Consider the following 24,769-nt stretch of genomic DNA (forward strand, 5'->3'; position numbering starts at 1 on the left):
CAGGCTGCACTGCGCCCCCCTGACCCCCAACCTCCCCAGCGTCGCCTCCTGTGGGTGGGCTTCGAGTTCCCTCCAGGTTTCGGAACCACCACGTGACTTCCACGAAGAGCTGGGGGCCCCAGCGGAAAGCTGCGACAGGGGTGGGATTTGGGACCCCGACGTGCGGCAAGAGGAGGAAATGAGGCGGGTTGGGAGAAGGAGGGGGCGGGGCAGACTTGGGGACGTGAAGGACCGCAGGCTGGGACGGGGGTGGTGAAGCCGGGAAGACGCGCAGCGGCAGCACCAGCGCCGAGAGCGGGAAGCCCTAGGGGCGGGGCGGGGGCCTGGCGGTCTGCAGGTGCGGGCGCGAGGATGCCCGTGGCTGGAGAGCTCCGGTAGGCAGCGCCCCGCGTGCAGGGCGCGGCGGGCCGCGCGGCCGCTCCTCCGCGAGGCTGCGCGGCGGGGGGGCCGGACCCGAGGAGCACCCGGCATGTCGCAAGGGCTCCCGGCTGCCGGCAGCGTCCTACAGAGGAGCGTTGCGGCTCCTGGGAACCAGCCGCAGCCGCAGGTAGTGAACTAGAGGCTCAGGGAGGGCGGCAGGGATGCGGGGATCCGGCATCGGGGAGGGCGAGGAGGTGGGTACTGGGGTCCCGGAGTGCTGACGCTGAGTGCGGGAGTGGGGGCGCGAGAGCGGTCCAGGGGCGTACGCATGGTACCCGCGGCGTCCGGGATGGTGACCCGGCTCCTGTGTCTGGGCAGGAGAGACCCGAGGAAGCCGAAGCCTGGCTGGGTTCCGCACGGTCCACATTCCCCAGCACGCGTGGCCAGCGCTGCCCCAGGTGCCGCACTATCCGCTTGCTGCCGCCTTCGCGTGTGGCCCTTCCCGGGAGCTCCGAGTGAGGGCCAGGGCGTGGAGAGGGGAAATTCAGCCCGAAGGGGCAACTCAACCCAGGCACTCCCAATATCTACCCTCCTGCTGCCTGAATGGGGAACTCAGGACCGAACAGCCTAGGGATGCGGGGTGGGGGCCTGCAGTGCGTGGACTCCACCCCCAGCGCTGGTGGAAACCCCTCGCCTGCAGCCAGTCCTCTGCGCTGTCCCGGCAACCTTTACAACTGCGTGGTCTGGAAACTGGAGACAATGTTGCCAGCAGGTTGTGCTGTCAGAGACTTCCCACCCAGGTGCCGCAGGACTGAGTTTTTCCTCGTTATGTCCCCCTTCTCAGTTCGGTGCCTGGCATAGAGCGTCATCAGGTGATGCTAGAGCCCCACAGATCTGAGTTTGGACCTCGGTTTTGCCACACAGGCTGAGTAGCCTCGGGCACTTTGCTTAACCTCTCGGAGCCTGCGTTTTCCCACACGTAAAATGAGTACATATAATAATACCAGCCTGTCATGATTTTTGTGAGGAGTAGTTGAGATATGGTTAATAATATATGAATATCTCAACACTTTGCTCCCCTATTTCTGTCTTGATAAATGTTTCTGCTGGGTTGTCAGGTGGGGCCATATGATGATGATGATCCAGTTTAGAGTGTGGGCTCCCAGAAGGCAGGCTGCATTGTGCCCTATGACTTTCCAATTATGAAAAACAAAGAGGTACCATTTGGAGACAAGCACGGGTGGGCAGGACTCAATACAAAAGGACAGCAACCTCAACAGAGGTTATTGATGGCATATGTGTACTGGGAGCTTTAAGATAAAGTCTTGTTTTATCTCATGCCAAACCTCAAACTTTAGGCTGTGGAGAGTACTTACCAGTTTGTTCCAGGCACTATCTCCAGTGCCTGGCACATGGCAGGTACTCAGTTGACACTATTGAAAGAATAATGAATCACACTTACAATAAATGAGAAAACAAAATTCAGAGAATGTGGTCCCCAAGGCCATATTGACAGTAGAAGACTAAACCAGGAGCTGTGTTATTTCTAAAGCTAAAGTTTTGTCCTCTATACCACATTTCCCCCCTGTGGTGTTCTGGTTCTGTTTATCAAAATTACGTTTCCTCTGAAAGACTACATTGTAACACCTTGTGTCTGTTCCCTTAACTGTCTCCAGGCCTCTTTTATACATTATGCTATTTATGTACATGTCATTTACTCTTCTCCTTTTATAGCCTTGTAGTCCTTGCGTATGCTGAAAATTCTTTCCCTGCAGTAACTTGGGGAGATAGTATGTGTCTCTCTTATTTGGAATACAAGACCAGATAAAGTGATAACTGAAAATATCCATTATTTTATGTTATCAGTGTTTGCTTTAAATTAACATTAATAATTGAATAGCTTTCCTATGTTTGTATTCTACTAACCTCTTGGCTTTTGAATGCTTTAAAGGTAGTTTTCTCCACGTGCCCCTCTTGGTATCTTCTCACAGTTTTCTGGAAGGCAAATGCTACTTTCCTCTCCATGTTTTCTATAACTGAAGGAAGTGTTTTTACCATGGTAGGTGCATTTTGCTGCCTGCCTGTTTCAGGACAGATAACTCTTGGAGGATTTGACTAGATTTGGCTACATCTCATATATATATATATATATATAGCTAAGGGCTTTTAAGATACATCATGAATTTGTTTTCTGATTTGCTCTGACCTGTGAAACAAAATGTCAATCAATCATAGTCCAAATGAGCATATTGTCAGTGGTGTTCAATCATTCGCTGTGCTGGTAGAGTCATGTGGTTACAGTGAGTTATAAGTGTAGTCGCGATCTATACACAGTATCTAAAGTACCTGTTTTGTGTGTGGTGGCGTAAGACCTGGCACATGGCGAGTTGCAGATAGCAGACGGCTTCTGCCTTTTCCATTCTCAGATGAAAAGCACTGACACCACAGCTCTTCCAGGCACACGCCCTGTGGGGTAGGGGTTTATGAACGTTGGTTTGGAGCCCAACAGACCTGAGTTCCACTTCCCATTCACCCACTTACTAGCTGTAGTACCTGGAGCAAGTCCCTTAACCTCTCTGAGTTTCTTATTCCTCATCTTTTAAATGGCAGCCACTCCACATGTTTCTCAGGGTGATCGTAGGGAATAACAGCTAGGTGAACTCATGGGGAGTGCTGCTTAACAAGGGCCACTGTTAGCTACCTCGCTGATGTAGCACCAAGCGCTGCTGTGACTGCAAATAAAAGGGTGAAGACTATGAGCAATGCTGAGTGAAGAGACCAGGCAAACGGGTGAGGCGAAGGACCTCCATTCACTCCTGACCACACATTCCCCCCCAGAGCCCAGACGACGATGACAGGAAGGTCCGAAGGAGAGAAAAAAACCGAGTTGCTGCTCAGAGAAGTCGGAAGAAGCAGACCCAGAAAGCTGACAAACTCCATGAGGTGAGACTGAGGTGGGGGCAGAGCCACGTGAGGGCCCCCGGCGAGGGCCCCCTCCGTCCTTGCACTTTGATAGTGGCCCTGAGCTCACTTCCTGGTCATCACCAATTTGGCCATGTGCACGTCTAATTCTGCTGCATCCTTCCAGCCCAGCGTTATGATTCTTCGCTGACTGGCCTCTTGATTTCTCCCTCACCCACTAGTTGCGTCTCACACTCACATTTCGTTCATTATAAAACAAACCATACCAAACCTGCTCTTGATCCGATTTCCTTTCAAGCTAGTGCCCATTTCTTTTCTTTCCTTCCGTCAGTTCCCTGCTCCTTATAGAGGGATTTGCTTTCTCTATGGCCTCCGTTCCCGTGTATTCTTCAGTCCTCTGTGATTTTGTTTCTGCCCTTTCCCCACCAACACACACACACACACACACACACACACACACACACACACACAATCCTACAGAAGCTGCTCCCACTGAGTCCGCTCGTGCCCTGGCATTGCCCGAATCAGGGAACTTGTTCTAGTCTCGTCATCCTTCACCTCACTGGAACATTGGATGCCATTGACCTTCCCTTCTTGAAACCTTCTTTCAAGGTCTTTAGCTTCTAAAAGACCACATGTCCTACTTCTCCTGACCCTCTTAAAAAGCAGTCACTTTTTTTCTCAGTTTCTTTGTTAGATTTTTCTACCTCTGTTTCTTTAAATGTTGTTGACCAGGGTTTCAGACTCTTCCCTTTATCCTTCTCACCATGGAAAATTTAATCTATAAGTCTGTTCTCCCAACATCAATTATGTCAGGCAGGACCGCTGTTCTAGCCCTCACGCCATACCTCCGGTGTTTCCAAATGGGTCTGCTTGCTGCAGGCTCCTCAGATGCAACATAGTCATAATAGAGGATTGTTACTCCTGAGATGTTCTATTCCTACGGTCTTCAATTTGTTCTTCATGGTGCTACCTATCTTTCTCATCACCCAAATTAGGAACCTGGGATTTATTCTAAACTTTCTTTTTTTTTTCTTTTAATGTTAGTTGCTATTAATGTTAGCAACGCTTTTTTTTTTTTTTTTTAAGATATTTTGGGGAAGAGGAACAGGACTTTATTGGGGAACAGTGTGTACTTCCAAGCCTTTTTTCCAAGTCAAGTTGTTGTCCTTTCAATCTTAGTTGTGGAGGGTGCCATTCAGCTTCAAGTTGTTGTCCTTTCAGTCTTAGTTGTGGGGGGCGCAGCTCAGCTCCAGGTCCAGTTGCTGTTGCTAGTTGCAGGGGGCGCAGCCCACCATCCCTTGCGGGAGTCGAGGAGTTGAACCAGCAACCTTGGGGTTGAGAGCCCACTGGCCCATGTGGGAATCGAACCGGCAGCCTTGGGAGTTAGGAACACGGAGCTCCAACCGCCTGAGCCACCGGGCCGGCCCTATCCTAAACTCTTCCATGTTCCTTGACCCTTTTGCATAACTCCACACCATCTCACAGCTAGGACATGGGGACCACTCCATATCAGGAACTGGCCTCAGAGGCATGCGAGGGTCTGTCCAAGGATTGGTGACAGTTCCGAGCTCTTGCCTTTGTACAGCATTGGTGTGAACAATTACGAATTTTAGTTTAACTCTCGCCTGCTATGCTTTTTTGCCATAGATTATCTCAGTAAGGCCAGTCTAGTGGCGTTGACAGCAGAGGCGATGCTGAGGTGTTTTTGAGGGGAAATGACAATTTCTGAAACCCTTTAACAATAACAGAGAACAGATTTAGGAAGCACACACTCCCAGGAGAGGTGACCCACTGATATAAATGTACAGCATGGCATAAGTAATAAATGTCAGATTCTCTCCTGGAAGTAGGAAGGCTGGGCCCTAGAAAGAGACTAAGATCTTCAGAAGAGAGTCGAGGAAGGTCCTTCCCAGCTTTTATTAGTTCTGTAAAATGTCCACAGAACTGCAATGCCCTATGCCTCTTTTCTTCCTTCCCCCTGGCTCCTGAAGCAACCGTGGTTCTAGCTTCATGTTACCGAATAACCCCCAGTGGGGACCTGCAGCTCACAGTGCATGGTCCTATATTCAGACTACACATGCCAGCTGGACAGCCAGGGCCCTTCCCCTGAAGAAACTTCTAGTCTAAGCCAGGTGCATTAATATAAGAAAACACAAAAGGACACTCGGTTGTAAGGCCCAAGTGATTATATGTATGGAGGCAATGAAATCACTTGAACAAGATCTGTCACAGAGCGAGGTCAAGTCGATTAATTCCACAAATGTTTGTGAAGCACTACCGTGGGCCAGGCATTGCCACTGAGTCACAACGAGAAGAAGAAGAGTTCTTTCCTGTCTTTGTGAAGCATAGGCGTTCCCAAGAAAAGTATGTTAGTTTCCTATGGCTGCTGGAACAAATCATGACATATTTGGTGGTTTGAAACAACACAAATTTGTTATCTTACCGTTTTGGAGGCCAGGCATCTAAAATGGGCCTCACCGGGCTGACATGAAGGTGTCGACAGGGTTGTGTTCCTTCTGGAGGCTCTGGAGAAGAATTCGTTTCCTTGCCTTTTCCAGCTTCTAGAGGCTTCTGTGTTCCTTGGCTTGTGGTTCCCTTCCTTCTTCAAAGCCAGCTCTGGCAGGCAGAGACTTTCTCATGCTGCATTACTCTGACACTTTGTTGGTAGTCGCATGTCCTTCTCTGATTCCTTGCTTCTTCTTTCACTTAAAAGGACCCTTGTGATCACATTGGGTCTGCCTACATAATCCAGGATAATCTCCCCATTTTAAGATTCTTAACTTAATTGCATCTGCAGAGTCCCTTTTGCCATGTAAGGTGACATAGTCACACGTTCCAGAGATTGGATGTAAACATCTTTGGGGGAGGAGGGCGGCATTTATTCTGCCTATCCCAGAAGGTAACAAATCATTTACTACAGAGTCAAGGCAGGTCTTTTTCAATTTCTGTCATTGTTGGATTTGATGGATTTGATAACCAAGTGCACCAGGTGCCTGGTTCACTTAGGGGTGGTGCCACCTTTACTCCTGCTTGGTCCCTCTTAGAGCCCTTCTAAGGGTGGAGGGAACCTTCTACTGGGTTCTGCTGTCCACAGACATGACTGATTCTGCCAGGTGCCCAGAAATGGGGCTGATTGCCCTGAAACCCAGTCCCTCCATGGAAGAACACTCTCTCCTCCTCTTTCTCTGTAGTGAGAGCAGAATGGATCAGGACTATGCACCACTAGCAGATCATCTCAGCAAGGCCAGTTTTTGTTGAGAAACACTGTCAAGAAGGCCAGGACCGTGACTCCATTCGTATACAGACCCCAAAGCTGGAGTCCACACCTTTACCACCACTAGCCACAGACAAGTGTGACCAGTCACAGGTGTGAGGGAACAGGTGGCTGGCTCAGGAAATGGAAAAATCAAGTCCTTCTGTAGAAGAGGAATATCATCTCTGGACCGAAGGGCACCACAGGAATAACCCCTCCCCTGTTAGTTCCTTGCCTCCTTCCAGGGAGGACATCACAGTTATGAGGATCTATATGCGCTATATGGCCAACGGAGTTAAAAAAAAAAAAAAGTAAACATAGTAAAAAAAAATGACTATCTTTTAAACTTTGATAAAACCTGCATATTGGGAGTGGGGTGTCTGGTTAAAAAAAATGTGGTGAAGAAATGTGGCAGAGCACCTAGCACACTGCTTTGGATCATGGTAAGAAGCTCCTCAGGCCCCCTGGGACTCTCAGGCCACATCTAGGATGAGGGAAAGAAGGGGACATAGTGCGTGGAAACCTTCTCCTCAAACCTGAATGGGGAGACACTGAGCGGCAGACCACGTCACCTGATATCCACGACTGCTTGCTCCTCCCTGAGGAGATTTGAGTCAAGTTTCTATCCCATAAATTCCTCTCCTCTAGACTGTGGTGTAGCATTGCTGAATATCTTAAAGTAACTCAAAATCTTTATTTGCCTTTCTTGAATCCCATGAAGGGGAATATTTACAACAAGACTTGTTTAAAATTCCCACTTTCTTTCCTGTCCATCTCGCTCACTCACCCTAACTATTCTTGAACCTCTCTCATCTCCAACACCCTGAAAAAACTCCTGCAGTCCCAGCTCATGTAAGTCTCTTGGCCACCCCCCTCCCCTCCCAGTTCTCTATCTCAAAGCCAGAGGATTGATTGTCCATCAAGGCAGGACCTCCTCGGAGGGCAGAGCAGTGGGAGAGCCTGAGCAGGCCAAACCAAGGAAAGGCTGGGGTCACTCCCCCAGATGAGTTTTTCCCTCAGGGTAGTGGTTGCTGGAAGTTGGACTGCAGTGATGAGAAGCAGCTCCTCATGTGTAACTGTGTACCTCAGTGTTCTTTGTGGCTTTTCAAATCATCCCTTCCAGGCACTTACACCTCTTGTGGGGATTTCGACCCTATTCATCTCTGAACATTAGGCACACGCCTGAGTCCACATTCACAAATAGGAACCCCCGTGAACAGCCCAGCTCCCTAACACACGCTAAAAGGCACATCTCTCAAAAGTGGGTCAGATGGTTGGAGCCTGGCACACAAAGGTGTAAGACTGAGACAAAATTTTGAGTCAGAGAAGGTAGGCAGCGATGCCATCTTTAGGAGCCCCAAATGTCACAAACAGACACATTTATTGAGTAATATGGTTGTTGTGTGTGTTGCCATGATTTTCGCAGATCTTGCATGCTCTAAGAGAATGCTTCATGCCAGTCTCCCCACTTGGTTTAGAAACTGATGATGACACTAATTTTTATAGCCCTTGCTGGTGACACATCTTTCTGCTGGGAAGGGTATCAGCTTAAGGGTTGGGAATAGACTTCTTGTAAAATCCTGAGCTGTTAGAGCCTTTTACTGCTGGTAACCACCATGGGGAAATCTGGGTCCAGGCATTGCCAAGCGAAAGCAGAATTGCTGTCATTTCATGAGAGTTGCAATTGACCTTGAAATCAGGGATCAGATCCCAAGTCTGCATGACCTTGGGAAAGTCATTGTGCCTCTGTGAGTGAGTTTCAGTTTTTTAGGTTGTGAAATGGGGTCTGAGTCCTCCTGCTGGCCTTTTGCTCCCCCTCATCTCCTTTCCTGCCTTAGTTATCATCGCTGGTCCCTGGTCCCACATTATCCTTTTTTCCCCCTTCTTCTGCCTCCCCCCTCCGGTTCAAGCTGTTGTTTCTCAGTCTAGTTGTGTAGGACACAGCTCCCTGGCCCATGCTGGGATTATGAGCCTTGCACTCCCCACCCCCCACCCAAACCAGGGTTTCTCCACCTTGGCACTATTGACATTCGGGGCCAGATAATTCCTTGTTTGGGGGGCTGTCCTGTGCAGTGTCGGACATTAGGTAGCATCCCTGGCCTCTGCCCACTAAATGCAGTAGCACCTCCTTCCCCAGTTGTGACGACCCAGACTGTCTCGACGCTCCAAATGTCCTGTGGGGGCTGCCCAAATCGCCCCAGTTGAGAACCACCACTATGGACAGTTTCATTCCTGAGGCACAGCTGGGATTTGCAATGACTTTACCACCTCTAGTTGTTAGGTCTCTGCTTTGTGACAGTGTCCTGGCAAACACCTCGGAAGGCAGCACAATTACCTCAAACCCTGAGAGAGCAAAGGATTCGAAACTCACCAACCATTGAGCTACATCAGTCATCTCTTTGGCAATAACAAAGGGTCTAATGTTCTTTGCTTCTTTTTCATGTATGTGAAGTCCAGGTAGTTTCTCCCTGGTGTGAAGTGAGTCTTACTCTTTTCCCTTTGTTCCCACTCGGGGTTCTCTCACCTCCTCTTCTTCCCCTCCCAGTGTCGCCTTTTATTTTTGTGGAACTGGTCTTACCTGAAAAAGACTTTGACTTCTTCTCTATTTTTTAATTCCCTCGGCTCATAAAAGTCCCTCAGCATATTTATGAGTAAAACTTAAATCCCAGAAGAGAAAGTCCCTGCGGAAAAGGCAGGCAAGAGGCCTGCTGGGCGGGCTGCACCGAAAGTTCTGAAGCCTTTCTAAGCTGGGGTTGGGGACAGCAGTGGTGCCTCGGGAAGGCTTTCGGTAGCATCACTCTTCCTGGCTTCCAGAAATAAATCTCAGAAGCTCACAGCATCTTGCCATAAAATTCAGTAAATATGGAAAGTCAGTTTGGAATATTCTACCACAGGAAGAGAGCGAGCGTCCTTTTCTTTGGAATTTAGTTTAAACATTAGCTCATTGGATCCATTCAAATCTATTCTCCATTTTACTTGGAGGTGAAGAGAATTTCCAGTTGCAAGTTGGAGTGTGTGTGTGTGTGTGTGTGTGTGTGTGTGTGTGTTTGTGCACCCATATGCATACGCACAGAGCCACAGGCTCTCACCCCTCTGCTGCAGGCAGGCTTCCATCCCCATCCTCCCACCCACACCTGCCCTTTGCCCACTGAGGGCTTGGTTGCTGTGTTTGTAGACTAACTTCTTATTCTAGGACTAGAGCTTTCAGAGGCCAGAGCAGAGCGTAAAGAGTTGGGGGTGGCAGGCATGGACGAGGGCTGACGGCAGAATGGGGCCAATGATGCCACACTGACCCAGGACAGCCTGCGGGGAGAAGGGGTGAGGTCTGCTGCCTTGGAGAGTGTTCCAGACCACCCTGAGAGCCTGCCTGTGAAAGGCGGGAGGCGAGGACTGCCTCAGATCACCTCTGCATGCAGCCCCTTGTTCTGAGAGCGGGAAACGTGCCTAGAGGGGAATGGAGGGAATGAAGGGGGTGAGAGAAGCGGACAGAGGCCTGAAGGTCACTGAGAACGTAGAGGCTGGCACTGCGGTCTGTCAGAAGGGGGTACAGGAGAGGGTAGCAGAGGCCCCAGCTGCCATGTATTTCTTATCTTTGGAGAGAGATCTTATTTGAGTAGGATTGAATATGATACAAAACTGAACAAGACACAAAATAAGAGATGTGCTTCCATTGGGTTCTATGATCAGAGAAACCTCCCTGCAGGGGGTGGGCTTGAGCTGGGCCCACACAGAAGAGCAGAAAGGCATTCCAGCCGAGAACAGCATTAGCAAAGGGGCAGAATTGAGAATGTGCCTGTGCATCCAGGGCCTGTAAGAAGATCAGACTTTCTGTAGCGATATTTCTTAAAAATTATTAGTAAGAGAAAAGATGTGATGAATAATAAAGTCGGGTCCCCTGCTCAGGAAATGCATAGTGTTCATGGTGCAACAAAACCTTACTGTATGAATCGATCTAGAAATGATGGAAAACAGCATTTCAGCAGGATTGAAATAAGGCTGTCAGTGGAAAGAGGTTCTCTATGGGCGTGCCATAGGGCTCTGCCCGTGGCCAAATCTTGTAGAATTTATAAATGACTTGGCTATAGCAAAGGAAAACCTGCTTATGAAGTTCACGGACAGCCTATAGCTGTATGGCATGACTAATCCATGAGCTGACACGATCAAGATTCAGAAAGATTCTCTAGGCTGGAAGATGCCCAAGGGAACAGGGTGAAATTCTGTAGAGGTGGGTGTAAAGCCCACCCTTAAATTCCAAAACATCCCTTGTCCTCCAAGTACAAACAGAGAAGCAGCAGAGGCAGACGAAGCTTGCACTTCTCTGCAAGCTTAGGGAGAATCCCCAGAGTGAGGTGGCTGTGGGCTGGGGTCCAGCCCAGAGCAGATTGCCAGCATGCATCTGCTCACTGCATGGTCAGGGCATCCCGGAATCATGCGCTGCATTATGGGAAGGATATTTATTCAGAGTTGCTGGCAAATTGGAACACGTGTCAGGTGGACTCCAAGGGGAGTGCAGGGTCCAGGAGTCCTAAAACCCAAGGAACTCAGAGGACCTGAGACAGTTGAGCTTAGAGAATACCTAAAAGGAAGTGGTACTGGGATGTCTCTTAACATTTCAAGAACTGTGATGCTGAAAAAGTATTGAATTTACTCTGTGTGGTTCCATAGGGTGGAACCAAGCCCAATAGGTGGGTTTGAAGGAGAGAGATAGTTTGGATTGGTTCTAATAGAGCAGCTCAGAAATGGCAGGGGCTGTCCTTTGTAGGAGACAGTACTCAGCACCAGCTGAATGTCTGAGTTGGAATTACATAGGGAAGGTTTCTACATGGTGTGGGTTGGGCTAAGGGATTTCTATGAATTCCTCCAGTTCCAAGCCTCTGTAAACTCTGATGTAGAGGAAATTTAACAGATGAATGTTGGAGCAAAGGCAAGGGGTATTTTCATTCATTTGCTCAGCACTCAGCAAACATTTGTTATGTTCCAGGCACTGTTCCATGTGCTGGGGCTCTAGCAGTGAACCCAACAGTGACCTTTAAAGAGCAGATCAGCAGCTGGGGGAAGGGGAGGCTGAGGGGCACACGGGAACTTTTCAGAGTGATTGAAACATTCTGTCTTGATTGACATAGTTGTTTACATTTGTCAAAACTCGCTGAATTATACACTTAAAATAAGCGTCTGTTATGTAAATTCTACCTCACTAAAGTTGATCTGGCAAACTCAGCCCTGCCCTCACGAACCTTTCATCCTGGTGGGAGGAAAGACACATTAAGCAAATGAACGAACACATATGAGTGGTGGTGGTGGTGGTGGTGGTGGTGGGTGTCGTTAATGAGAAAGTTTTCGTGGGAAGAAGGTAAGCATCACCATGCGGGTTAGATCTGCCCGGAGAACCGAGGAAGAACATGTATTTTTAGAAATGCTTTTGCCCATTCCCTGTGTTCCCCAGGAATATGAGTGCCTGGAACAGGAAAACACAGTGCTGCGGAGAGAGATTGGGAAGCTGACGGAGGAGCTGAAGCACCTGAGCGAGGCCCTGAAGGAACACGAGAAGATGTGCCCGCTGCTGCTGTGCCCCATGAACTTTGTGCCTGTGCCACGGCCGGACCCCGTGGCCAGCTGCCTGCCCCGGTGAAGCCCAAGGACCATCCTCCTCTGCCCAGCGAGGAGCTTTGGTCTTTTTCACACCTGGGAGGAGGATTCCCTCCTCATCTGTGTGCAAGAGGACCTATGGCCAGGCCTCCTCCACTGTTTCCTCTTCCCGAAGAGGTCATCCTCTGATCCTCGGGTTGTTTTGCGGCTCATGGGTCTTGCTTCCCCATCCTGGTCATCTCCCCGACAACCACATCATGCTAGATGGGGAGGCACCTTGCCAGGTCTCCTCCTCGGAGCTCTGGGCCAAGCTCCGTACATGCCTGATTCTCACCACCTTGAGCGGATCCAGAAGTCACTTCACTTTGGCAGCTAGTAGGTTCCGCTGTTGTGCAGAATCATTTTCTCAAGAATTTGGATAATAAAGATGGCTATTGTCTCTCCTTTCGCCAAGTTTTTGGAATTTCAAGAGACGATACATTTTCTCTTCCTGAAGAGGCCGTCTTCTGTCTCCTCAGGTAGTTTTGCAGCTCTTGGGTCTTTCTTCCCCCTCCTGGTCTTCTCCCCGCACAGCCACATCATCCATGGGTGGGGAGGTACCTTCGGGGGCCTGCAGAGCAAAGGCCAGTGGGACTTCTCTGCCACCCCAGCTGGGTCATGAAGGGGCTTGCAGACTCCTCTAGCTGTCTGGACTGCTGATCTGCTCTGACCCCCGCTGTTACTGCTGTGCAGCGGGCTGCTCACCCACTCTACTGCTGGCCCCAGGGTGTTTATGCCTGCGGGCCCCACTGGCCTGAGCCCCTTGGCTCCACATTATAATTCAGGGATCAACCTCCTTCCATTTAGTTGCTCTGTACACCCAAGGCACTGGAGTCCCTTTGGATCCTCCACTCGGACTAGGAGACTCAGGAGGAGGGGTCTGTGGAGGGCGGTGGGAAGGGACTCTATCTCGGAGGGGATAGTGCATCGTTTTCTGCCCACAGTTTGTGGGCCAGACCTCAATCACAGGGCTTCACCCAGCAACCAGGGAGGTCAGGAAATGAAATTTAGCCTCCTGCTCAGAGTGGAGAAACTGGATGTTGTGACTATCTTAACAGTCTCTGCCATAGAAGACCTAGCCTTTGCTCCCAGCACATCACCGAGACTGTCCGTTTGGAGGTCTGCAGCAAGCTCTGGTTGCCACATCTAATGCACATGTCTCAGGCTTTATCTTCCTTTACTTCCCGGCAGCCTAGGACAATGGCTTCTCCGTTTCTTCCTCTCTCTCTACCTGCTTTGCAGTAGAAAGGGGCTGCACTTCTTGGGGCCATCGCTCCCTATACTAACTCCCTCTCTGTACCCAGAATCCAGGTCTCTCCGGAGGGCAGACCTTATATGCAGCTGCCCATCCTGTGTCTCTGATTGGATATGCCACTCAACATGTTCTAAGCTGTACTCATAATCTCATCATCTTCCCTTCAAACGTGCTTCTCAATCTGTTTTTACCTGTTTCATGAACTGCTCCACCATCCACTTGGTCAGAAAACTTCACATCACATATGATTTCTCCAAGTCCTTCTGTTGTGTCTCCTTAATACCCCCAGATCCAGCCACTCTGCTCCAATGTGCCAGTCGCTTGATCTGCTCTCAAGAACTTTATTCAAATTAGCTGCTGAACACGGGCCTGCCTCCCTAAGCTGCATGCTCATTGAGGTTGAGCTCGCATTTCGGGTTGGGTAGGCCTCCACTTTTGATGTCAAAACAGTAAATGTAGAGTCAGGGAACCAAAACTAGGGTAGCCCAGGATGTGAGTCATGGTGCTGGGGCCAAGTCCCCTCCAAAATAACTGGAGATGTGACAAGAGTTCTGGAAACCAAATGATCACTGAGCATGGATGCTAAGAACATCCTTATCAAGCTCCTGTTAACATTACAGGCTGTCTCAGCTCCCCAACTCTTACTCTGAAAAAGGAGAAATTCTGTATAAATCTGAGGAACTATGGTATTATTCCAGGAGAGACAAGGGAAGTCGACAAGTTGCCGGGGATTGGATTTGCTTGGTTCTATTCACACTGCTGCTGTGTGTCAGGCCCTGTGCACAGCTTCTGAGTTCAGTCTCAGAGTGGCTGTTTGTTGGGCTGGGGGAAGGGAGGTAGGCTGAGAAAGTGTCAGAGGGAGGAAGCCCTTCCTTCACACCCACGCAGCCACACCACTTCCTGTCCGCAATAGGCCCTGGCTTTGCAACAGCCAGCCCTGAAGCCTGGGATTTCCATCACTGAGTCAGTCCCCAGTTTTCACCCCAAATCTTGGTTGAGAGTGATGACTCTTAACAAACAGAAAGCAAGAGACCCAAAAGCCCCTCTCTTCTTTCCCATCAATACTAGGGTTTCCACAGGCGGGTGGACTTACCAGGGCTGAGGGCCCTGACTTAGCATCAGCTAGAACAAACGGGGCAGCCCCACATCTCACTGATACGTCTTCCCTCCCATGATATCCAGGAAGACCCGGCAGAGTCATTCATGCCACAGCAAGAAGGCTCATAACAGAAAGTCAGGGAGCAGAAAGAAGAATGGAGAGGAGGAAGGAGAGAGAAAGGAAGTGGAGATGAGAAAGAGGGGAAGAAGGAAGAGAGAAGGAGGAAGAGAAGAGGATGATAGGGATCCTTGAGCTATCCTGCTCCTGGGGAAGTTATGCAGAATCCCCAGCAGGGAATGCTGTTGAAAGACCCCCTAAGAAGACTGCATTATCTTGGGGTATGAGAGAGGAACTAGCCAAGGCCAGAATGTCTGGAAACTGCTCGGGGCTTGGAGTCCAGGGAACGTTCCTGGATTCCCCCTTTTGGAAATTGACCACCTTGATGAAAGTCCCCTCCTCCCCCCGTCCATTTGGGACAAAGGTGATCAATGTGGTCACTACAGTCGCCACTGGAACATCATCAGCGTTAGCATGACCCACGCTGAAAGTCTGTATTTAGCAGGTGCCAGTATGGCATGCTTGAAGAACTTGTGTCCTAAATCTGGGGCTGTGTTCAGGGCAGCCTCTGCTCCTGGAGAGAGCTCACCTGCTCTTTTGGGTGCTCTCGCATGACCTTTTCTCGTCTGATAGTCTTAAGAAGATCAGAAATGTCATCGCAGATCAGAACAAAGGCCACTAGCTCAGAATTCCGGCCACAACAGTGAGGGAAAGGGAGGGAGAGTCCGGTATTTGCATTCTAAGACACTGTCCTGAAAGGCCAGACGTGTTCTTGGAACTTCCCTGATTTCCCTTAATAACCCGCTACTTTATCCATCCATCCATTAATCGAGACTCTTCTTGAACTAGTTTAAGTTCTCCGCCAGGCGCGCAGGGCTGTCTTGCGTGCTCTCTGAGTCGGCTCCCTGCGCGGTCTGAACCCAGGGCCACTCGCCCGGGGCCTGGCAAGGAGGGTGTTTACCCAGCAGGCCGGCCTTCACCGAGCTTCCTTGCAATTTTTCTTCCAGACCAGAGGCAAGGCAAAGGGCAAGGCAAAACAGCACTTTCCAAAATGTCACAAACCCACAGAAGGCTCGGTTCAGCAGGCAGTACTTTTTGAAATTGAGAAAGTAAGAGAGTTTGAGAAGCACCAGTGGTGGCCAGCGTCCAGAGTTTAAAGAATGGAAAGGACCTCACAGCAGTTCTTGAACGGTGGCAGGGAATTTGCTACGTATTAGTTAACTATTACTGAACTTATTCGTAATTCACTTATTTTAATCAGTTATTTAATTATTTGTTTATTATTGCAGTAAACCAATACATTTATTTGTAAGAATAAATATGGATTTAAAAATAATAAAATAATTGCTTAATAATTCGTTAGTATTACTAACTTACTAATTAGCTATTGTTCAAACAATTAGTAGTTAAGTACCCATTGTGTGTGTGGCAGGGAACAGGACTAGCAAAGGAAGACACCCCCCACCCCACCAACATCACCAACACACACCCTTGAAAGAGCCACCTTAACATCCAACTTCCGAAATCTCACCTCCAGACCTGTCTCAGTTTGAGCAGAGGAACTCCCATGATTTTCTGTATCTGGTCAGATTAGCCAACACCCCTACCTCAATTCTAAACAGCTACAGCACAGGGATCCTGTTTTATTTATCCGTATATCCCTGTTTGTTTAACATGGATGCCCAGCACATGTGCTAGCACTAAACATATCTGTTTGAATGATTGATGGAATGAATGGCTACTCCTTTCCTAAGTTAAGTCCCTCACCACCATTCCAATCCCCTAAAAATCACTTAATAGTTCTCTATTTGTGATGTGAATTTTTCATTGTTGTTTCCCCATTGCAGAGCATGGACCTAACCCACTTCCTTTGTTCCTATAATTCTTCTGGGTCAGATTTCCATTAAGTCAGTCGTGAAGTTGCTTGTAAAGGCCCTGTTGAAAGTGACAATAGTTTGATGATAATGAAGGTGGAGGCAGGGGCCAGAAAACACACAGGAAACACATCTTTTCAGTCATTCTCTTCAATTTTATTTAAAGGTTGTAAATGTAGTTATTATGCTTTTATTTGTTCTACAACCATTCTTCTTTAAGTCTTCAGTGTTTGCTTAGGGTTACTTAATTTATCATGTGTGCACAGAGGAGTCCATACACAAACCATCAGTGGCCCTGGCTTAGAGGGAAAAAAGAATGAAATTTAATATGTTGATTTTGTAGGAAAAAAGTTGAAGGGAAACGGATGCGTTGTCTAGAGGACACGCTCAGATATTCCAATTGTAGTCTTTTAGTGTCTTTGAGCCATTTTATAACTCTGTAAATTATAGCTAATTGATAACAATGCAAAATAATTTGTAGCTATAGACATGCAGGTTATGTCCTGTCTATTGAAGGTCAATTTCCTTTCCACCCAAACCAGTTTGCCTCCATCTGCACATTCATTTCAACACTCCAAATCTATAAAAAGGCCTGTTGTTTGACTTCTCTTTTGAACTGGTTATAACTACTCCGCTCTCCTATTGATTAATGATCTTTAAACTTCATGACCTTATTTAATCTTTAATAAGTAAAAAATTTAACACCTGTTCGTTTCATGTTTGAATAACAGTAATGATTTGGCTCTTTTTTGAAATTTACTTTAAACAGGGTTAAATGATCCTACTGCTGTTGGCAGATGTTCACCCACCCATATAAACATGGAGAAAGCCAGGCAGTGTCACTGAGTGTCACCTCTAAGGAGCAGAGTCTCTGGAGCCATTTATCCTGTTCCAATCTGGGCTGGTTATCCTGAGTCAGGGCCTTGGATTTGCTGTTCCTCCTCCTCCTTTTTTCTCCAACTCCAACACATCCTTTATGTCACAGGCCAAATGTCACTTGCTCCTGCAGTCTTCTGTGATCCCTGACTATTTGATTAGGTGCTCTTTCTGTGTGCTTCCCTTGACTCTGTAGGTGAATTATAACCTAACATCTCATTCTATTGTTATTGCTCATTTAAATAAATACACAAATGAATGACTCCTGAGGTGAAAGATTCCATAGTACCTTGTATCCACCTGTTCTGGTGTCTGACTTCAGTGAGAAAACTTCTTGGGCCTAAACAGAATCTTTGTGGAAACATTTCCATTTCTTCTTTTTCGGTAGTCATATCACCTTTTTTTCCTTTGTCGTGTGTTTTCACGTGCTTGGAAACGCTTACTAACACCTGTTCCACCTCTTTCCACATTTTCCTCTTTGTCTTTCCTTTTCCCTCCTTTATCTTTTTTAATAAACGACAGAACCCACAAAATGAATTATGCATAACTGAATCTATGTTTGCCAATAAACGCTTTTGAAGGCAGCGAGAGAGATCCTGCTACATTTCCTCTGGGGGTTGTTCTCCAGCGGCCTAAAACACTTCATGGGCACAGCAAAGGAGTGGGCATCTTCCTGAGGCCACCCTTGGAGTGACCCTGAAGCCAGCAGGCACAGATCGTCCCACGTCCAAAAGAAAATGATGACGCTCCCATCTCTGAGTCACCTGACCTCAGTAGAAAGCTAGAAAAGTAAAAGCGTGAGAAGCACTCTGGGCCCAGATCAGACTGAGCAAATCTGTGCACTTACCCAGACCAATTCTTTACATTAATAAGGAGAAAGATGATGATGCATTTCAGAAATATCCAGACCCCCCCTTCAAACCTGGATTTCAGAAAGGTTTTGTGGTATACTTCCATTTCACCCTAAGGCCCTGCAAATGTGGTTGGTGGTCACTGAAGGTTCTTTGTCTTTTAGCTTATTGGGTGAGAAAATATGGAATCCTGTGTCTTTAAGAACTGAAACTGTCTAGAAACAGGATTTGATACCTTGTAGGAGACAGAAGACTTCCCTTTTCCTGTTCAAGTTTCATCTTCAGTTATTAGGAACTGCGCGGGGGGCACAGGACTTGGAGTTGCAGCAGTGCAGGTCTGTGAGCTGCTGCTTTCTGGAAATGAATGTGCTCTTCTTTCCTTTTGAATACACCTCATCACAGTGAAAAATACATTTAAGAAAGTCCCTGGTCAACTCTGCATGTCCTAGGGTTCACTGGAAGAGAGGAGCTCTAGGTCTAGGCCCAGAGGCTGGCCAGTCCAGGATTCCCCAGCACTGCCCTTTGTTGGGCACAGCACCCTATGGTGGGTGTCGGGGGATTCTGGAGCAGTGAGCACAGCGCCCAGCCCCATCTGTGCTGAGTGGGAGGGCAAGCTGGCTGACAGCATAGTCAAGGGACCTCACACTGGAAGGCTTAGACAGTCACTTAGCCCATCCAACCCACTCATTTTACTGAAGCAGTCAAGGTACAAGATGCCAGCGATGTGCCCCTAAGGTGGTTGGTGTGCAGCAGGGGTCGGCCTGTCAGGAATCCAAGTGTGTAGACTTCCTGTGGTTGGCTCTTCTGCCGTCCCACAGTTACCCGTGTCGCTGCCTCACACGGGCTATGGAGGATATGATTATGCTGTTGTATCTCACTTGCCCTCTAAACCCACACACCTCATCCATTCCCTGCCTCGTCTGTGTTGCTGAGCTGACCCGTAGGTACTCCATCCCCTGCTCCCCTGATGACTGGTTTCCAACTGGCATTAGCCAATGGGAGCCCCCAGAGGCGACTGGAGGGTGAAAGGAGGGAGAGGTCAGCCCAGTCCCTCCCTGATTTGCAGTCTTGGTTCTGGCAATGGCTGTCTTCCTCAGTGATTATTGCAGCCACTCCTCCCCAGCTCATTTCCACTGGGCCCCAGGAGTGCCACCCTCTCCCTCTGCCCCTTCAAGCCTAGATGATAACAGCACCCCACTGTTGACATCCCTTGGGTGCCTCAACATCTTTTGTTGGTTCCCCTAATCCTGCTCAAATCCCTGTAAATGGTCCCTTCATTAAAATGTCCACAGTAGAACCATCAGAGCGGAATCCTAGAACCTGACCGATATGCTGGTCAAATTTGCTCCAGCTTCTAAACCAAGGGCCAGTTGGCGAGGGGCTAACAAAGTCCACGTTAAATAACATCACCACCACCAAAAAAACCAGGGAGAAAATTGCTTTATACTTGCTCAGAGCCCTAGGATGCAGCGTCTGCCCAACTAATTAACGTCCAGAGAGAATACCTTGCTCACCGGCAGGGTCTGCCCTAAGGAGGCAAAAACCAAGCGGCTGGCTGGAGTCAGTCCATCTCTAGCTCTCTGCCTGCTGTACATACTCCATGGAACTGAATTCCTGAGCACTCTTTGTAGATGTAATTCTTCGCTCAACCTCTCATTCCCACTCCCATATATAAACCTACTTTGCTCTGTATTTCCCAAGTCCTGGAAAATGAAACCATCACCCCCACCGCTTCCCAAGCTAGAAATTGCAGTTACCTGAAGTTCTTCTTACACCGATTCCAACTGCTCCCCAAATCCATCCCTGTCTTCCATCTGTTCTCACTTTTCTATTTCCATAGGTGTCACTTTGTCTGGACTAGTAGTTCTCAACTAGGATCAATGGGGGAGTTTTTTCAAAATGCAGATGCTCTAATTCTCCTTCCCCCTGTTTCCTACGGGATTATAAGTGTGTGTGTGAGTGTGTGTGTGTGTGTGTGTGTGTGTGTGTGTGCTTTAACAAGATGTAGTCCCTCTATTTTCATGAACAGCACACTGCATTACAGTAAACTGAGTTTACATTCCACCATCCAGTGTGGTTCTCCCATTAGTTCATTTCCTGACGAGTTATTAAAAATATCTTCAAATCCAATAGTCTCATCAGTACCCCTCAAAATATCCAGTGAAAGGTCTGAGCTCAGAAGAAACGGAAGATGCTTAACCGGCAGCACCACCTTGAATTCCATTTGCAATTTTAGTGGAGCCAATAGATTCTGGATATTTCTCAGTGTGGAAAAATTCATTTTATCTTGGTTGAGCTGGAAATTTTTTTCTGATAATTCAAGAGGAGGACTGGGCAATAGTTCTTTTTTCACACAAGAAATACCTTGTCAAAGAAGACGATGACTTTCAAAAGGTCCACTTTCTGAAAGTTCAGTAACTGGACTACTGTCCTTTAGCTGAGACCCAAGTCCTCTAGGCTTCATTGGCAACTCCCTCTGCAAACAGCCTCTCAGTCCCGTTACGGCAGTCCGTGTGTGTGTGTGTGTGAGTGTGTGTGTGTGTGTTTTAATCTAATTTATGGGAGGGAAAGACTAGAAGAAAATTAATGAAAAATGTTAATGGTTATTTCTAGGTGATGGGACTATGTATTTTTAAGTTTTTTTATTAAAAATATAGCTAACATGCAATATTATATTAGTTTCAGGTGTACACCATAGTTATTCAAGATTTATAGACCTAAAGAAGTGATCACCGTGATATGTCCAGCAACCATCTGACACCGTACCACGCTATCACAATATTATTGACTACGAATATATTCCCCATGCTGTACATTACATCCCTGTGACTTATTTGTTTTATACCTGGAAATTTGAACCCCTTAATTCCTTTTCACCTTTGCCCCCGATTTTAAAATTACAGTTGACAATCTTATTTTATGTTAGTTTCAGGTGTACAGCATAGTGGTTAGACATTTATATAATTTAGGAAGTGATCCCCTTGACTAGTCTAGTACACACCAGGCACTGGACCTAGTTATCACCATATAATTGACTGTATTCCCTATGCTGTACTTTACAAGGGGAGACAAAATTTTTTGAGCAGGGTAAGAATGTATTTTGCTACAAACCAATCCCCATGTTCACGCAGTTCCACTGGTTTTGACCTTCATTATCTCTTACTTGGAATACATTCTTCCCTGGTCTGCCTGTCTCTGGTCTCTCCATACACCATCAGAATTATCTGCCTCAAAGTCAAATCTGCCTCAAAGTCATTCTTTCTCTTGCTTAAGAATCTTCAGTGGCTGCAATGATAAAAGCCAACCTGCCTTGCCAAACAAGGCCTTCCACCATCTGCTTCTAACGTATCTTTTCAGCTTCATATGGGAAAGTATAGAGAGTAGGAGGAGGTGAGAGGCTGGACACAGACGAGAGACATTAGGGGCTTCGGCTGCTGAGGCGAGTAGCGGAGCCTCAGATCCATGACTCCTCTCCAAGCTCAGAGTGCACGAGGTCCCACCAAGGATTTCCATGAGACTTTATCTCCTGAACAGTTCCACATGCAACCCCACCATTTGATTAAACGGAAGGAGTTTTAGTTCCTTGTGACCTAAGTAAACCTAAGCAAAATCTAAGGAAATCAATGCCCTTTGTGAATGTCTCTACCTTAAGTACTTAATCATCTTTCAACGCCCAGTTCAAACGGCATCTCCTTTGAGGAGCCTCCCCTGAGTTACCTAGTGAGAGCTATGCTTCCTTCTTCTGTGCTGTCGTAGAGCTTCATATGTATCTCTGTCACAGCACTCGTCTTATTTTACTCTATTTGAGATTCACTGTATTATTTTTTAAATTCCATATAAATTTAGAATCACCTTGTCTGAAAACCACAGCTGTTTTCAAATAGAATTGCACTGAATCTATAGATCAACTTGGGGAGTACTAACATCTTGATAATATTGAGTCTTCTTAATGTGACATATGTATTTATTTATTTAAATATTCATTCATTTCCCTCAGCTAATATAATGTTTTATATATATTTAGTGCTTTATAATAGGGTAGATGTCTCACACATCTTTCATTAAATTTATTCCTAAGTATCTTATGCTTTCTGATGTTATTGTAAATAACATTTATAAGATTATAATTTTCCAATTATTTGTTGCTGGTATATGGTGTGAGTTTTTATTTTATTGTTATTGTTGTTGTCTTGTTTGTTTATTTTGTATTGTTCTTATATCCTTTAACCTTGCTAAATTTACTTATCAGTTCTAGTCAGGTTGGGTTTATTCTTGATTCCTTGGGATTTTCTATGTGGATAATTATGTTGCCTGTAAATAGAGAAGGTTTTACTTTTTCCTTTCCAAACTTTGTGACTTTTATTTCTTTTTTTTGTTTTATACATGCACTAAGAGCTTCAGCATAATATTTAATAGATGTGTTAAAAGCAGTCATCATTTCATTGTTTATTCCCCATCTTAGGGGAAAGCATTTAGTTTTTTTACCATTAAGTATATTGTTAGCTGTAATTTTTTTCAGAATTTCCCTTTATCAAGTTGAAGAAGTTCACTTCTATTCTTAGTTTGCTGAAAGTTTTTTTCATAAAGAAATTAAAAATTTTTTTTCAAATGCTTTTTCAGCAATATTGAGATGGTTATTTGATTTTTTAACCCTGTATTCTGTTAATGTGGTCAGTTACATTGATTCATTTTTGAATGCTGAATCAACCTTTCATTTCTGGGGGAAACTCCATTTGGTCATGGCACATTATTCTTTTTACATATTGCTGGTTCCAATTTGCTAAAATTTTAAAAGAATTTTTGCATCTATGTTCATGACAGATATCGATTGGTCTGCAATGTTTTCCTTGAACTGTTTTTGTCAGGTTTTGGTATGGAGGTTTATTTTTTAAATTAACATTTAATTTTAATCAAACATATGCATAATTTTTAAAAAATCAAGTCGTGCTAGAAGGCCTATGTAGCAATTAGAATTAGTTTCAACTATAAACAACAGAAAAACCCAAACCATTTGTGTCAAGCTGGTATGTCCATTCCACTTTGTCTTCAGAGACCCAGACTCATTTTCTTTTTCTGCTTATCCTTAAGGTCACTTCATATTCCAAGATGGCTGCTGGAGCTCCGTTCATCAGGTCCATGTTCCAGGCCATCATCAAGAGAAAGGGGAATAAAAGGACAAGGGTGTCTGCCTCTCACTTTTATAGAACCTTTCCAAAAGTACCACAGGACCCTTCTAATTATGTTTCTTTGGTAATCATTTTATCATATGGCCACATCTCGTTGCAAGGAAGGCTGGGAGGTACCATTTTTCAGCCAGGTATTTTGCCCAGGATTTACTAAAGAAGAAGGGGAGGATGGATGCAAACTTTATGCTGAGTCAAAAAGGCCAGGAAACAAAAAGAGTACATATTGTATAATTCTGCTTATATGAAACTCTATCCAAATCTAATTTATAGTGACAGGAAACACATTGTTGATGGAAGGCCAGGACTGAATGGGATGGGGTACAGAGAAACTTTTGGGAATGTTCTATAACTTGATTATGATGATGACTATATAGGCATATAAATTTGTCAACATTAATCCAAATGGACACTTAAAATGGGTGCATTTTTGTGTATAAACTATATCTCAATAAAGTTAATTTTTGTAAGTATGGAAAATCCCTATACTTACAAACATGTGGTATTATAACAAAGTACTGTTACGTTTTGTTCTTTTCCATCAAGTCGCCTTTTGTTTGCTGATCTTTACATGACTGAAATCAGAATGCACATCATGACTACGGATCTTGCTTTTTTCACTTACTATTACATCATGAAAATTTTCCACGTTGCTACATTAATTTTCATAATCACCATTTTAAATGACTCTACCATGCTTTGAAAATTAAAAATGTAATATATACTTATAGTAAAAACAAAATTCAGAAATACTAAATAGCACACAGTAAGAACAAAGTCTCCCCTGCCCCAAATCTGATCTTCAAGTTCCCTTCTTAGAAGCAGTGGACAATCCAGTTCTAGTATGTACGTTCAGAAATATTCTATGCACATAAAGTCATATATGTGAACGTATTTCCCTCTCCTTTTAGACACAAATACGACAATATTAGATACTTGCTTTTTCACACGGCATATCTTTGATACCATCTCAAGTTCACACATTGAGACAGACCTCATTCTTTTTAACCACAGAATAATATTCCATGAATGGATATTCTATAATTTACTGAACCAGTATTGATAAACAGTTTTCCCAGTTTTTTTTTCTTTCTATTACTTATACCACAAGGTGTAATGCTGAAGTTTTGACTCAGCTATCAAGTTACAGGAGATGCTACATTCCAAGGAAAGTGCTCAACTGTATGCAAAATTTGCCACAAAAGTAGCTGAAAGCTGGTTACATGACTATTGAAACCTTTCAGCTACACTGAGGATATAAAAGGGCGGAGAGAGAAGAGATTGTGAAGGGATTTTTGAGGGCCTTCTGAAGCCAAAGTGATTTTTAAAAAATCATTCTTTGGTGTCGTCTCATTAATTCAGAATAATTAATTCAAAATAACTGAATTTTTAAAAACTAAATTATTTAAAT

General features: G+C 46.0%; 1 protein-coding gene and 1 pseudogene across 2 annotated transcripts; one reads left to right on the top strand and one right to left on the bottom strand.

Annotated features, from left to right (window-relative positions):
• The first annotated feature begins 267 nt into the window (after nt 1–267).
• BATF3 (basic leucine zipper ATF-like transcription factor 3) lies at nt 268–12,567 on the top strand. Of its 2 annotated transcripts, none has more exons than XM_033092070.1 (3): nt 268–547; nt 3,199–3,303; nt 11,982–12,567. In XM_033092070.1, exons 1-3 carry the CDS (start codon nt 470–472, stop codon nt 12,165–12,167), a joined length of 369 nt encoding a protein of 122 aa, XP_032947961.1. In that variant the 5' UTR covers nt 268–469; the 3' UTR covers nt 12,168–12,567. The 2 variants fall into 2 exon arrangements, with proteins under 2 accessions (XP_032947961.1, XP_032947962.1); XM_033092071.1 differs by having other exon boundaries at nt 484–614.
• A 7,646-nt stretch (nt 12,568–20,213) lies between these two features.
• LOC117015181 (proteasome maturation protein-like) lies at nt 20,214–20,639 on the bottom strand (annotated as a pseudogene).
• Between the last annotated feature and the right edge of the window lie 4,130 nt (nt 20,640–24,769).

This window comes from Rhinolophus ferrumequinum, chromosome 22 (assembly GCF_004115265.2).
Source record: "Rhinolophus ferrumequinum isolate MPI-CBG mRhiFer1 chromosome 22, mRhiFer1_v1.p, whole genome shotgun sequence".
Classification (NCBI taxonomy): domain Eukaryota; kingdom Metazoa; phylum Chordata; class Mammalia; order Chiroptera; family Rhinolophidae; genus Rhinolophus; species Rhinolophus ferrumequinum.